General features: G+C 41.8%; 1 protein-coding gene across 1 annotated transcript in view; it reads right to left on the bottom strand.

Annotated features, from left to right (window-relative positions):
* Window positions 1–1,514: 1,514 nt before the first annotated feature.
* The window catches only part of SLC25A13 (solute carrier family 25 member 13), a 170,078-nt gene continuing 155,492 nt past the window's right edge, over window positions 1,515–16,100 (bottom strand). Inside the window, exons 14-17 of the mRNA XM_065883726.1 lie at window positions 12,837–12,975; window positions 2,145–2,303; window positions 1,963–2,053; window positions 1,515–1,695 (exon numbers count right to left, since the gene is read on the bottom strand). Of these exons, the coding sequence (XP_065739798.1) occupies window positions 1,515–1,695; window positions 1,963–2,053; window positions 2,145–2,303; window positions 12,837–12,975 (570 nt within the window). The remainder of the gene's footprint in view (window positions 1,696–1,962; window positions 2,054–2,144; window positions 2,304–12,836; window positions 12,976–16,100) is intronic.

The following is a 16,100-nucleotide window of genomic DNA, read 5'->3' as shown; positions in this document are numbered from 1 at the left end:
GCCGTCTGGAGGTGAATTTCGGAGAAACAGAAAGTTCCAACTCACTGCTGATAAGTTACTCAGCAGCCTCAGGAGCATGACTGCAGCCTAAGGAGAGCCCTAAGGTCTGTTCAAGACTAACACCTTTCCACCAGTCATTACAGTGTTGGCCAAACATTACCAAAGGTCAGACACAGTGGTATACGGTTTTGGTATGAGGAAGAGTCAGAGAAAATGAGAAAACACCATTGCCATTTCATACCAGTTTTCACGCCCAACTGCCAGTGAAGCTTTACATTAATTCTCACGCTAAGAAACTGTCAAAAGCACCGAGAATGACTAGAACAAGTGTCAGTTTGCTAGGTTCCGCGCTCGTCTGGGGTTAAATGTAGTTTCCCTTATTCACGCTGAACGCTGGCGTACCGAAGACAAGGGTACACGTCACCTTGAAAGACGAGGACATATCCGCGCCAATACGAACAAATCGCCCTCAAAATGAAACACAGAGGGTCCAGTGATGACAATTATTGCGGTCATTTGCCACATGACATAACAAGAGCAAACAACTCAGTAGCTTTAAAAATAGTTTATTTCCTTCCTCACAAACACGAGCCTTCTGACCATTGCGCAAGGCACCGCAAATTAAATTAAAACTTACATTGCAATGTATTTTTCTTCCATGATTCAAGATAAAATGGATTTTAAAAGCAAATGGATGCCAATTACAGGGGATTGGGAGGGGGCGAGGGTAGGTACCAGTAACAGGGAGGCACGCGTTCTTCTACAGTGTTTATTGAAATAGGCAGCAGTCAGCACATGTGCTTCATATGAGCAGTTCCCCCAAATTAGGAGAGATGCTGCATATCCTGGTTTCTCCTTCTAGAGGGTACAGTGCCAACAGTACTTTCGCTAAAGCACAGAAGACTTCTCCCCAGTAGTCTTAGTACCAGTAACAGAATATGATTATTAAACATCTTCAATGTGGTTTTCATTACAAAAAAACATGTTTCACATAAAAGCTTCATAATATAATCCAGAGACAGAATTAGTGCATGCTTAAAATGTGAGGCCAGGCTGACTATTTCTCATAATGTTTTCATTCCTTCCAGTGTTTTTTACTTTCACAAATATGCACCCAGTTTCCTACCAGGTTAAATAGACACGGAACACTTTTGCTCTGAGCACCACGATTCCCTCTCGGTAGCCTCTTTGGGACTATAATCCTAATCCTGAAGAGAATGGTTCTAATTTGTATTCAGACTTGCTTCTTCCTCCAAATCAGGTTAGTGTTGACCAAATCCCAGCAAATGTCAGACACAAAGGTTTGTGAGCAGAGGCCCAAAGAATAATTATGAAAATTTTCACAATGATCTAGGTTATGAAACCACACAGAACATAAAGGATTTCACCTTATAAAAAGCCTCGACTTGAATTTAAACAGGAGATGGAAGTGAAAGGGATGAAGTGTTGCTTCATTCCAAGCTGGGGCATTCTTCATTGCAGTAACAACACAGCCACAGCAATCGGGCAGGGTCCTACGGGCCTCTACCAATGGCCTGTGAGGTAGATGGCTTGAAGAGAGGTAGGTACAGCCCAAATTTGTTTTCAATCCCTGCAAACGTTGCAACTGCCAGTTTGTAGCCCCCAATGTGATCGGGGTTGGGAGCAGGCAGTGTGACCCTGGATTTAGGAACTGGCTCTGCTCCCATGGGCTTCCTAAAAGGAGAGAAAACAGAGCGAGAATCTGAGTTTTTGTTTTGTTTTTTAACTTGGTAAAAACAATGCTCAAAAACTGCTAAAGTCTGGATCAGAGAGGAACTGTGGAATTCTAGTTAGCTGTATATTCCCTTTTGAAATGAGTTTGATAACATGACTTCAGTATTTTCCTACATCTTTTCTACTTCATCATAGGGACGAAACAGACATACCTTTCTCAATGACAACAGAGTTTCAGAAGCAGCTGAAATTTAGCAGGATACTTACACTCCTCCAAAATCAACGTAGAACCATCGCTGCAGCAATTCATAGGTCAGCAAAGTTACACCAAACTGGGGGGAGGAACGAAACACACGAGCTTTGGAAGAAATAAGAAATAACAGATGCAATTAGATTTTAAAAATTCACCTGATACCAAAGGTCTACTTAAGAGCAAATTATTTCCATACCGCCAGCTCCTTTCCACAAAGCTTTTGGGCCTTCTTCCCGAAGGATCTTCCTAAAGCAGTCTATCACTCCGCTGTAAGTGGTCTGGCCGGCCCGGGCGGCCACCTGTAATCGAGTCTTGATAACATCAGCGGGGGTCACTAGAGATGCCGCAGGCATACCTGCAGGAAAGACAACACCTTCGCAGTCCGGTCACATTCTCCCTATATAAAAAGAACTGTGCTTTGAACTGCCGGCAGTGGAAAGAAAGTTAAGAATCGGATGAAATCAAATGCCTCTTTGCTGTCCCCTCTGGGAAGCACAGCTGTGACTCTCGTCCGCAGTGAAGGAGGCTCCAACACACCTAGAGGAGCACACGCCTCGTCTCCAGATCACCAACCTCCGTTTGTTACACTTATATTCTTAAATAGTTTGAAGGAATTATCAAGACGATGACTTCGAGTGGTTGAGAACAAACGGAGAAAAATTTTGTTTGCTTGTTTTTTTCTTTTGCTTTCCTGTGGAAATCAGAGTTACTAGGTCTGAGTTTTCAGAGGTGAAGCTTGTTATCCGTCTCCTCTTCCTGCTTTTCTGGCAGTCACCGGAGGCGCCTTGTCACATACACTCAACCACCCCCCACCTTCCAAACCCTCACCTCTTCATTTACATCAGAGAAAGACTTTACTGACAGCTAAACAAACACTGTGTGTGTGTGTGTGTGTGTGTGTGTGTGTGTGTGTGGAGTGACCTGAAGGGGAGGCGCTCACAGATAACACTTCAGGATTCCTCTTTCCTATGACTGACATCTCCAGAAAACATATGACAGAAAGCTTAAAATTTAGATTGGCCGATAATCAATGAAAAAGAAACCAACAACAACAACAACAAAACCCTCCCAAAATTACCAATGGGAAATTTTTCTACAGTCACTTTATCCAAACTGGGGCAGCCCATGTTTAGATTTTTTAAAAGCGAGACTGTACTCAGAAGACACTGTCTCTTATGGTTTTATTACTTTTCCATTATGAACCTATTCCAAACCAAATTGGTCAAATGCAGATGCATAAATCTCCTTTGCTTTTTTTAAGGCTTAATAATTCTGTAAGAATTTCTGTCCAAACCAACGTGGTCTGGCTCACAACTCCATCTCATCCTTCTAACAGACAGCTTTAAAGTTACAGTGTGTGCGTATGTGCCCGGGGGAAATCTGCAGAGTACACGTTTGCGTTTATATCACTAAGCTGTGTCTTTTCCTCTTCCATCTATACTAAGCTCCTCAAACATTCATCTTAACAGTTTTTATGAAATGCATCACGATTTTGCATGTGAGAAAGCTCACTTTATATCCAGTGCTTCACTGGATAAGTCATACTGAATTTCCTATTAGCTTAGAGGAATTATTTCAACTTTGAGCCAGGAATTTATCCTCCAACATAATGGAAGGAAACATGAAAAATGCTTAGAAACCCACTGTGTTCACACCACCAATTTTGTTTCACTTCCTGGTTTAGAAAGAGTTTAGCAAGGCTGTCTGCTTTAGACACGCAATAAAATCCTCCTTACAACGGTGGGCAGGCATGTCAGAGTGTGAATGTGAAAGACATACAAGCAATAAAATGGGTAAAAAGTTTCCTTCAGTTAGGGCAGTTTTCATAAATAGCTACTTGTTATGAAAAAAGAGAGAAGTATTGGGGAGGGCAGGGAGGAAAGACATTGATCAGTGGAATAAAAATGCCAGGAGAAACGTGTAAGATGTTTAGCAAGTTGTCTGGTAAAAAGTGATTGGTGTGTGTGTTGGTGGGGGCGGGGTACTGGAAACATGGCGGCCTGTACACGACTCTCATCCTCTCCACCCCCTGCTCCCACCTCTGCTAGGAGGCCAGCTGCCAGGGCCTCAGAGGGACTGTGGATATCCCTGTGGACAGGGGATTTCTGGTGTGGAGATTTGCTAAATTCGCCTGGAAAATAGCATCAGGCTGCTCCAAAGCAAGGCCAGGAAGGCAGCATCTACCAGGAAGAGCTTGGCCACTGGAGATGTGTTGATTTGGGGGGTCAGGGATGGCAAAGACTCTGAGCCAACTTGCCTGGTCTCTCCCGGCTTGCAAAAGGGTAAAGACAATGCTGAGCAAGAGGTCAAGTCTTGGGACTTCCCTGGTGGTGCAGTGGTTAAGGTTCCATGCTCCCAATGCAGGGGTCCCAGGTTTGATTCCCAGTCAGGGAACGAGATCCCACATGCATGCCGCAACTAAGAGTTCACATGCCGCAACTAAGGAGCCCACGTCTCAAGACTAAGACCCAGTGCAACCAAATAAAAACAACAACAACAACAACAACAAAAAGAGGTGAAGTTTTCTCTCTTCCCAAAGATGGGAGAACAAGAGAAGGCTAGGCAACAGGGAGGCAGCTTTTAGGTTCCTCAACAGGAAGGGGACTGCTGCCCAGCTGGTGCTTCAGAGATGAGACAAATCGTGAGACCTTGGGGCCACCTGCTACCTGTGTGACTGGAACAACTTGGGTGTTCTCCAGCCAATAAAAAAAATTATAACTCTTCAAGGGGGTGCCCAGCAGCTAGAGAGTAGAAGGTCATTTACAACAAAAAGAAAGCATGATTGGCAAAACACAGCTTTGGTACAAGGATATGTTGTATAACACAGGGAATAGAGCCAATATTTTACAATAACTACAAATGGAATATAACCTTTAAAAATTGTGAATCACTATACTACACAACAGAAACTTATATAATATTGTACCTCAACTGTACCTCAAAAAAAAAAAACACACAAAAAAAACCAACCCAGCAAAGACCAATGAACAGATATCATATGACTAAAAATACAACTTTGGGGTAAGTCAGCCTTAATTTTCACAAATATCCCATTAGTATTGGCAAAAAAAAATGTGCTTCTCTGTTTATGGGACACAGAGTTAATATCTATGTATTTTGGATCAAGGTTAAGTTTGCCAGAATCGCTTTGCCCCCTTATCTATATTATCTACTTGATGTATCAGTTTCTAAGAAAAGTGTAAAGATTTTCATTTAGAAAGAAAATACCACATTCTCGTCATACTTTTAACTTGAGGTTTTATAAGACGATATTATGTTGATAATACAGAGAGGCTTCTTAGTGAACTTTATCTTTTCTAAGTGTAAAATATGCCTCTGTGCTTCTGAATGCTATTTTTAGACCCTGAATTCCATTTAGTTTGACATTAATATTGCTACACTTGCTTATTGTTGGTATTTGCCTGGTACATATTTTTCAATCCATTCTCTTTCCATCTTTCTATGTCACTGTTTTCTCGAATTTCAGATGACTAGATTTTCTTTCACAACTTGGCTAAAAGTGTTTGTTTTTACTAGCGGCACTGAACGCATTCAGTTGTGGCTCGTAGACTGATTTCTGCCATTCTGGGTTAGTTACGGTTTTTATTTTCTCTGCTTCTAGGTGTTTCCCTTGTGATTTCCACCCTTTCCTGACTAATTCAATTTGTCTAAATATCACAAGCGTTTGTTACACAGGTGTGAGTTACAGTGTGTGCAACGAATGAGCACTGACATCTCTGCAAGCTGAGGAGGTGGTGCCCCCTCCCTTTGTCTCCCTTTCTATTACCTGCCTCCCAACGACGCTTCTTGTACAAAAACACATAAGCCAAGGTTAGCAGTCACTCAGACCGACTCTTGGGTTTAACTTTTATCTGCTCTGTTTCATATATCCCACAGTGTCCTCTTTCTTAAGTTCACTTTTCATTTTGCCTCCGAGAGGTCTGTGAGGGGTACCTGGGAGTCCTGGTGGGAGGGACTACCCTGCTTTGGCCTCTGCTCCTGAAGGCAAGTGTGCCTGCTGGGAACGTAACTGCAGATCAAGACCTCCTCTCCTCGGCATTTTGACGGAAGCCAGCACCGCAGATGAGAAGCCAGTCTTCCATTACTGATTGGTTTTCTGTCCTCTTTCCCTTATTGCTTCTCCCTGGATAACTCCTATTAAACAGATGTTAGACTTCTCGGATTCATCCTACGTATCTCTTAAATTTTCTGTTATTTTTCATCTATGTATTTGTGATCCATATTCTAGAGTTTTTTGTTTGTTTTCTCCCATGACTTTATTTTCCATGTGTCAAATTTGGTGTTTTTTTTTTTTTTTTTATGGATTTCTAAGTTTGGCAATCTTTTTATTAACTTTCAAGAAAGCCTCCTTACTGAGTGTTTCTTTCAAATCTGAGGACCCTAATTATAGTTCTTAAAAGTTCTCCTCTGTTTCCTGAATTGCTGTTTTCTCTGTAATTCTTCTGTTTACTTACCTTATTGCTCCTTGTTGTCTGAGGGGACCCCTGGCTGTCTACTGACATTCAAGTTCAAAGGACAGGCTGATTTGTGCTGTGGACAGCTTTCCACCGCACTCTGGGCCAGCCTCACCCACAGGCCTCTCTCCTGAATGGAGAGAGTTTGTGAAATGGGTGAGGCCCGTAACTGCATGCAGGGGCTAAGATAGGCTGGCAGGGCAGGGACCTTCCAAATCCTGCAATGCGGGGTGCTTCACTCTGTGAGGTAGAAGGAATTATTTTCTACCCCTCTTTGGAAGAGCTGCTATTAGTTCATTTTTTCTTCTCCCCCTGCATCTGTGGTAAAGGTCTGGAATTACCATTAAGCCTTGCCCCGATTTATTTCAGTTCTTTACAATCACCCTCTCCAGGCAAGTGTTCCCTTCCCGTTAGAATACAGCTCTGGGCTTTTAGCCTCCGTTCAAATGTTGCCAGAAGTTCCATATAGAAAGGAGAAGAGAGAGGAGCAAGCCGACCTTCCCACAGTAAATGCAGTTCCTTAACTCTTGTTAATTATTTACCCTAAAACCTCCCCCAACACTCAAGGCATTTTATCTATTGTTCACTCTGAGGTTAAAATTATCTGGTTTTGCTCTTAAATTAATAAAAGTAGTTTCTCCTGCCGGTGTTCTGGGCTGTGGCATTTTTCACTTGTTTCAGGTTTTGGTTCCTATCTTCTGAAGGCTGGTGCTAACAAGGAGATTTTTGTTTTTTTTTTTTTCGGTACATGGGCCTCTCACGTTTGTGGCCTCTTCCGTTGTGGAGCACAGGCTCCGGATGCGCAGGCTCAGCGGCCATGGCTCACGGGCCCAGCCGCTCCGCAGCATGTGGGATCCTCCCGGACCGGGACACGAACCCGTGTCCCCTGCATCGGCAGGCGGACTCTCAACCACTGCGCCACCAGGGAAGCCCAATAAGGAGTTTTTTAACATGTATCTTCTACCATTTTAAGGTATTTGGGAGGAGAGATGGATCAACATGCTCAGTCCATTACCTTGATCCAACCTCTCCATTACTCTTTTTTTTTTTTTTAAGGATCTAAGAATTGCTTTTAAATTATCTTAAGCTTTATGTCCACATAATTAAAAAATTGTTACATTTTATATAATTATGTGCCAATGGTACTTTTCTCCTAACTTAATTCTTCTAATACATTTGTAAAAGCATCATCATCAGTCACACACATAACTTTTTTAAAGATATTCCTGGGGCTTCCCTGGTGGCGCAGTGGTTGAGAGTCCGCCTGCCGATGCAGGGGACATGGGTTCGTGCCCCAGTCCGGGAAGATCCCACATGCCATGGAGCGGCTGGGCCCGTGAGCCATGGCCGCTGAGCCTGCACGTCCGGAGCCCGTGCTCCGCGACGGGAGAGGCCACAACAGTGAGAGGCATGCGTACCGCAAAAAAAAAAAAAAAGATATTCCTGAATTACTACTTAGTCTAAAGCTAATTAATTCAAAGCTAAATAATTCAAAGACAAGATCACACGACCATCACTGCAGTCTGACTTGTTCCTCTACCTCACCATTCTGACAAGATCATCTGGGATGAGCGGTTACTCTATAACATTTGAGAAGTATTAGATATCCTTCATTTGATATTATCCATAAACCATATTGCATTGCCCTTCATTAATCAAAAAAGTAACAATTAGAGTGAGTCAGAATTTGATTCCTTAATTTCAGGCCCCTTGCTTCAACCCTCACCTTCTGACACATGAGGCACTTCGGCTAATGAATACAAATTCAAATATCTCTTGGTCTTAACTCGATCCTGTGAATTAATGGAGATGTTCCCAGTATCTAAAGATCTTCCCAGTTTATCACTAGATACGTAGACCTAAAAAAATTTAATATTCTCTATGTTTTAAGATACTAACAACCACCTGTTAAAAAGCTGTATATTACTAAAGCAATCTAACTTTAAATCAAATCAAATTTTTGGAGAAAGTAAGGTAATACTTACTGAATAACTGAAATTCCTGTCAAAACATAAAAGGGAAAATCATGTTCACTGAACCCAGATCCATCTTATGTATAATAGTATCGTTCAACAAAAAATATAGGTATCCTGGGCTTCCCTGGTGGCGCAGTGGTTGAGAGCCCGCCTGCCGATGCAGGAGACACGGGTTTGTGCCCCGGTCCGGGAAGATCCCACATGCCGCGGAGCGGCTGGGCCCGTGAGCCACGGCCGCTGAGCCCGCCCGCCTGGAGCCTGTGCTCCGCAGCGGAAGGGGCCGCAACAGTGAGAGGCCCGCGTACAACAACAACAACAACAAAAGTATCCTGTGTAAGAGATAAACTGAAATATAAAATATAAAAATCATATTTTATATTAAAATCTGTATTTTATATAACATATAAAAATAGCATTAAGACATTTCTTATAATAAGTTAGTTAAGTCAATTACTGTTCCTTGTAGCTTATTTTGAGATCAGCTTTTCTCCTTTCTCTTAATGACAACAAAGATCACTCTGGCCCTTGGACCTACTTCCTGGGCTTCTGTGCATACCCACCCCCCATCACTGTGTCCTCTCCTGAGGAAATGCCTTTCTTCCCCTGGTATCCACAAGAGGAACATGGGGGTCTGATCTGGCTTGCAACCGACAGCCCACACACGTGTGGTGCATTTTGTGCTCACTGCCCTTCTTGATGGTGTTGCACTGGGCACACTTCTGACCACAGGCCTCTGCCCTTTCCATACTAAGTTCAGCTCCCTGGCCGAGCACACCTGCAAGGCTCTACACTCAGCAGATGGTGGCCCTGCTTCCTCCCAGGACATCAGTTAACTACTTATCACTGGATATACATTTTTATGTTTATCTTACTAAAAAAAAAAAAAAATTACTAATCTTCCTTATTAATTCTGATACATTTTTAGGCATTTTAATTTGGATTTTCAGGTAAACAATCATTTTCAAATAACGATAGATTCATTTCTTCTTTTCTAATATTTATGCCTCTTACTTCCTTTTCATATTTACCACATTGACTGGAACCTCCAAATAAGGCTAAAAAACTGGATAACAGAAACATCCCTAACTTTAATGAGAATAGAGGTTATGACAGTTGCCATTGGCTTCTGATATCTGTTATGAAATTAAGGAAGTAGCTTAGTTCTCATTACATAGTTTATACAGGTTTGTGGAAGATGAAGACCATCAAGCTTTGTGGCTTATCTGTCCTTTCAAGAAAAATCCAATGACAAAGTCTGTCTTATATTATCCTGTCTTACAGGGAAGGGGAAGATGGGCAATAAAATGAAAGTAAACGTTCTATAGTCAGCGTGGCAGTTCGCTCCCAAAGGGGCCTCAGTGATCTTCACCTGCTGGTGTTCACACCTCTGCCTCCGCATCGTCTTCGTGCACGTTACGGAGGGCTGATCAGTAGGACTAACAGGACGGTGTGGAAACGAAGGAGTGCGACTTACAAGGCTTGCTCATAAAGACACTGCAGCTTCTATTTGCTTCCTCTTCTTCTCACCTTCCTCCCCCAACTTCTCCTGCCCTGTCCCTCCCTCTCCCTCCTCCCTCTCTCTCTGGTCTTGCTCTGGGGGAAGCCAGCCGCTGTGTCATGAGGACACCCAAGGACCTATGGAGAGGCCCTGTGGCAAGGAACTGACGGTCCTGCCAATGCTGTGCGTCCTGCCAATGCCGTGCGTGCGACTGAGCCGTCTTGAAAGTGCATCCTCCGACCCCAGTCAGGCCTTCTAGAGCCCTGGCTGATGTCTTGACTGCAACCTCATGACAGACTCGAGCTACAGGTCCCCAGATAAGCTGCTCCCAACCCACAGAAACTGGGATAACCATTTGTTGTTTGAAGCTGCTAAGTTTGGGGTAACCTGTTCTGAGGCAACAAATAACTAATACAGAAGGTATGTGGAAAACAACTCTGAAAGACAATAGGATGGCTAGAGGGCTAAAATAATAGCAGAATGGGGATGTAAAGTAGTTCAAACTTTCAAGAAGGACATGGCAATGCCTTAAAAACAATCATAATTTTTTTTTTTTTTTAACCAGCAAACTCACTTCAGAGAATTTATTTCTCCCAAGAAAACAATCCAGAATAGGGGGACAAGCCTTATGCACAAAGATGTTTTTTAACAATACCATGTATTTAAATTTTTTTTGAAAAAAAAGTTTGTTTTCTAAGACTGAAGATGATGTAAGTATGCAGCAAATTAAAAATTTTGTTTACAAAGTTTTAAATGACATAAGAAAATTAATATTATTATTGAACATTTAAAAATACTTATTATGTGCCGGGTGCTTTCCTGGATCTTTATATCCATTAATTCACTTAATCCTCATAATAATCTTACAAGACTAAGACTATTCTTATTTCCATATAGAGGTGGAGAAACAAGCCGAGAGGCATTAAGTAACTCATTCAGGTCACACAGTTCTCAGCAGGGAAACTGGAATTTGAACCCGGATAGTCTGACCCCACAGCACATGCCATGAACCGTTTTGCAGTGATGGTGAACAATGCTTCAGAAACGATACTAAGTGAAAACCACATACCCATAATGTGATCACAGTTCTGTTAAAAACCGTCCAAGGGGGGGAAAAATTAGCAAAAATATTAAATGGTGATTTTCTTAGAGTCATGGAATAACGGATACTGTTATCTTATTTACGTGTTCCGATACTTTCCAAATATTTTACAATGGTCAATATTTTCATAATCCTACGAAACATAGAAGACAATAAGCTTTAAAAGAGAAAAAAAATCCACTCATAATTTCTACAGTTCTGACAGCACGGATCACCCAGGAAAACTTGTACCCAGAGACAAAAATTATGTCTGGGTAGCTATCTTCTCCAAGGGAAGAGTTAAAGGCAATATTTTTGTGGTTCAAAGAAAACAAAGCTTGGAGAATGTCCTAGACTTTGAGCTTTATCTTCTGATGTTGCAATTGAGTTTTGGAGTGAGTTACAGACAGATTCTCTTGGATTCCACATAATGATGGCTAACATGTACTGAGTATTTACTCTCCGCCAGGCTACAGGCTAAGTCCTCCACATGGGTGCTCTCATTAGAGCCTCACAGCCACTCTCTCCGGTCAGTACAATTACCATCTCCCTTTATGGCTGAGGAAACCAAGCCCGGGGAGCTTAAGTAACTTGCCCGAGGTCACATACTACTAAGTGGTATGTTAGTTCTCCCCAGTAGGTCCTACCTTATTTCAAGTAAATGACTGGAAATAAGTTGTATTATACCCTTTTGATTCAAAAGATATTATCGTTTATACATCTGTAAATGACATATAAAGGACACAGTGAGTGAGTCAACGGCCAAACTGGGATTAAAACAGGGAATTCTATGGTTGAGTCTCGAGATCATGCTTTTCTGATTTAGGTAGAGTGGCCTCACTGCTACTCATACGAGGCTCCCTGAGCAGCCAGGAAAGGACAGCCCTGCCTCATACACCAACATCACCACCTTTGAAGAAAAGGGATTCACCAAGAATTACAGAGGAGCTCCATGCGTTCCCGCCTCCAGGGCTCCCCAGGCTACAGGCAGGACACGGGGCTCACAGAACAGCAAACAACTTCTCAAAGCAGGGGGTAGTTCTCAAGAGGCTCAAGCCACATGTCTGATGAGAACAACACCTGTATCAAAATTGTCTGGACCCAGGCACCCCATGACTGCCTTAGGGTCTGTTAACTCATTAAATGTTTGTCACCACCTGGAGAGCTAATCCAGACTGTTCTAGCCTTTAGGGTCTCTAAACAAGGAGAAGCCTCAAAGAATGAACTCATTCCTGCTGGGGCTATAATCAAATTTCCTCTAAGGATTTACACTGGGAATGTAGAAGCCAACGTCTGCATCTATTTTCTTCTGTTGATACTTTCACTGTAGCACTATAGAAGACAGTCGTTTCTCTCTGAGATCCAATACACTCCCCACCCCGAATCTTACAACCTTACACAGCTAGCAGGAATCAGGTATCTAATAGACCCAAGCTGTTTCTAGTTCTATTACATTTCTTTCCTCTCAATGACAATAACTACCGCTTAAATTCTGGACAAGTTTTATGTACTATTTTGGTTAGACACCTTTAAGGCACAAGTATTAACATTTTTAAAAACTTCTGACTGAACAGTTCTTGTTCTTACACCATGAAGTGAAACTATGAAATGACATGGAACCTGAACTGGAATCCAACAAAACTACAAATGCACCAATTTTTAACGAGCTGTTTTTGGAGTTGAGAAATTAAGCTTGTCTAATAGTCTAACCTGCCAGAAGTAAGATTCATTTCTTTCCCTTTCATTTTAGTAGCTCTTCAAAGCAATCTAAAGCCATCTCACATGCACCCTGTCAACAACGATAAGCAAAAATTCCAGTGCAGTGGCACAGGGGGAACAGAGCTCTGAGGACACTCACCGGCTATGGCGCCAGCGAAGAGCAGGCTTCCGGGGCTAATCTGCCCATCTTCATTTGCCAGGGAAGCCTTCACATGAGCATAGCATGGGAAGTAGATGGCCGAGAAAGGAATGTCCCGCAGAAAGCATGCTTTGGCACCCTGTACGTTTGAAAAGGAAGAAAAACCACATGAAACACATATCCCATTCAGAAGATCAAGCTTCTTTGGAACTTCCCTCAGAACAAAATATTCCTGGAGAAGACCAAATTTGTACTTAACAAGTTGAAAGGGGAACAGAAAAAAATATATATAACCCAAATTCTGCAAGTAATAAATCTGAATCTCGTATTTTAAAATAAAACATTTTACTGTGTGGTATAAGCGAGAGGGGAGAGTTCTTGTTTATTCTAATGGTAAGATTTCGATGAAAACATTTTCGGAACTCTGCCTGCCACATCCTTTTAAATCCCTAATTGATGGCAGGTCACTGGCATTTCAAGGAGGATCTGTTCTCAGAAGATGGGCAACAACAACCAAGATACCTCTGTGTTTACACACTAGGAAGTGGACAAATTATAAAGGTGGTAGAGGAAGGGGTTTGTTTTTCATATTGTTTGAGACTCTGATGAAAATGCTGGACTCTTTCCCAGAAAAAATTACACATATGTAAAAAATTAGACACCTTTTCAAGGGGTTCATGGATTCCCCCAATTTATTCATATACTTAGCCCGACTGCCCCAGGGTTTATGAAACATTGATAAATGCCTGTCCTAAAGCCTTAAAATGTTTATAATAATTCCTATATATTTAAGAGCTCTGTGTAGAACAATTAGCAACTAAGGCAAAGTCTTCACCAAATAATTTCTGGTGCCAAAATAATGCCATGGGGAGGGCTTGAAAACTGATGCATGCCCAGAAATATGATATAAAATTCTAATGAAAACCACAAGACATATACTGTGTTTTAGGTAGGCTAAATCCACCTGCCTTCAGAAGCCCCCCTTTTCAACACTTAATGAGTTAACACCATTTCTTTCACAGATTTCTAATGCCTAAAAATTTTCATCAAATTTAGAGATTCTTCAAGGAAAATAATGAATCCATCCAGATTCCACAGATCTAGCCAAGCCCAGTGACATTTATTGAGGTCTAGTGATGTTGGCTCTCGGGTATTTGCCTGATGCCAGCCTCCAATCTGTCAAAGTTCCTTAACACTACACATCTGTTACTGCAGCCTTTGCTTTTCTGACACCCGCATTACACTCCTGACTCACACTGAGCTTGTGGGTAATAAAGCCCTTAGTCTTTTTCATATGAACCGCTATTAACCTAGGTCTACTGTAACTTAATTAGTTATCCTAAACAAGTAACATAAGCAGGGCTTTGTGTTTAATCCTATTAAACTTCATCCTAGTTTGGCCCATCCTTCCAACCAGAACAAATGCTTGGAATCTGGATTCTGTCATGTTGGCTGTTCTTCAATCAACTCACCCATGGATGTGTTAAGCTGCCTGTGGCCACTTTGAGTACAGATCCCCCATCACGTATGGCCAATCAGCCCACACTTCTGTTAACACCCAAACTGTTAAATGCTTAACTGAAAAGAAGAACTACAAAATTCACCACACCCAAATTCCTCATTTTATACATGTGCAAATTGGTGCTCGGGACAGTTAACCTATCAATCGCAGGTTTATTAAGGGCCTTGCTGTTGGCTTGCTTAAGGGACCTCCTTGGAGGCAGTGCCAGAGACAGGTCCAAAACTCAGGAGGCTCAAGTTTTTTCCACCTCTCCCAGTTTTTTCAAGGGGAAAAAGTACAGTATAACACCAGTATCCATGTAGCGTCCAATCCTTTCCTGATGATTAGCTTTTCAGAAAGTTATAATCCAGGGAGTTACTGTGTAAGGGTAATACGATCACTCATTTGTTTGTCTATTTTCACTTCCTTTTCCTTATTTTGCCTACAAACCTTCCCATAAGTTCTGTTCGCTATTTGCTCACATGCAGAGTCCGTCCAGGAGATATTCAAATTAAACACCAAATGACCAACTCATATTAAGATCAGTTAAATCTTCTTCATGTCTGGCTCCTTCAATATAGTAAAAAAAAAAAAATTGCCATATTACTGACTTACTAAACAAATCACTTTGCAGTAATTTTTAGGATGATAAAATTCCTCCTCACACAAATCCTGCTTTTAACTAAATCTATTAGTTTTTACTACGGACCTCATCTCCCAAATTTCTGCATCTATAGAACTTCAGTCTAGATGCTCTGCTCATTTTTTTTTCTCTTTTTTTTGCTGGTAATATTTTCCCTTTAACATGTTTTTCCCCCCCGATTAGAAAATAGTAAGTGCCTATCACAGACAAAGTAAAGTATTAAAAATTTAAATTGCCCTTAATTTAAAGTATTAAAAATTTAATCTGCCCTTAATTTTCACCAGCAAGAGATAAACACTGCAACCACCATATACGTTTTGGAGCATCGCCTTCAACAGTAATATTATCAACCGTTCCATAGTCGGGGTCATGCTTCTGTGGTTCAGTTATGCTTTTCTTCTCCTTAAATTCATGCTATCCAGTTTTTTGGTTTTCTTTTTTGTGGGAGGGTGAGGGGGCGGTATGGTCTAACACCTCCTCAGCCATACTGCCTAAATTTCTTTCCTATATGCTGTTTTAGAAACTCCACCATCATCACGGTCTTGGCTGTCCTGTGGATTAGGCCCAGCATTGTCACCCTCGTCAAAGCTTTGTAATGACTTCACTTTCCCATTTTCCTCTCCTGGTCAGCCTGATTCCTCTCAGGTAAAGCTACTCGATGCCCCATTCATCTGATCAATCAAGGCACACCTATCACTCTACATCGTCTTTGATGACTGCTAAGCTAGGCACATCAACCTCTTAAATACCTCCTCTTCATTCATTTCAACCCAAACACCACCCTTTCCAAGTAAGTAGAAGATAGACAAGGAGTAGATTCCACATGGCTCCACACTGTCTACACTTTCTCAGTGCTGTATATCTGCCTACGTCAGTGTTGCCTATTTCAGAGTGTAGGCAACCAGGAGCCAGAAACTACTGCCTGATTTAATTTAGAAAACAACAAAATCTTGGGCTGTTAGGGCCTAAGACATGTTCCTGGTGTCACTGATTTGGCTTTGCCAACTCCCACAGAAAACACCACAACTAAAGAGAGAAATGAGAGGCTTTGGGATACACTGATATGTGACCTGAAATTAGAAACATCCCTGTGACACAAGAAGAGTAAGGCCAAGTGAAG

This window comes from Phocoena phocoena, chromosome 9 (genome assembly GCF_963924675.1).
Source record: "Phocoena phocoena chromosome 9, mPhoPho1.1, whole genome shotgun sequence".
Taxonomy (NCBI): domain Eukaryota; kingdom Metazoa; phylum Chordata; class Mammalia; order Artiodactyla; family Phocoenidae; genus Phocoena; species Phocoena phocoena.
Note: the sequence above shows the minus strand (reverse complement) of the source record. Positions and strands in the feature narration are given on the sequence as shown.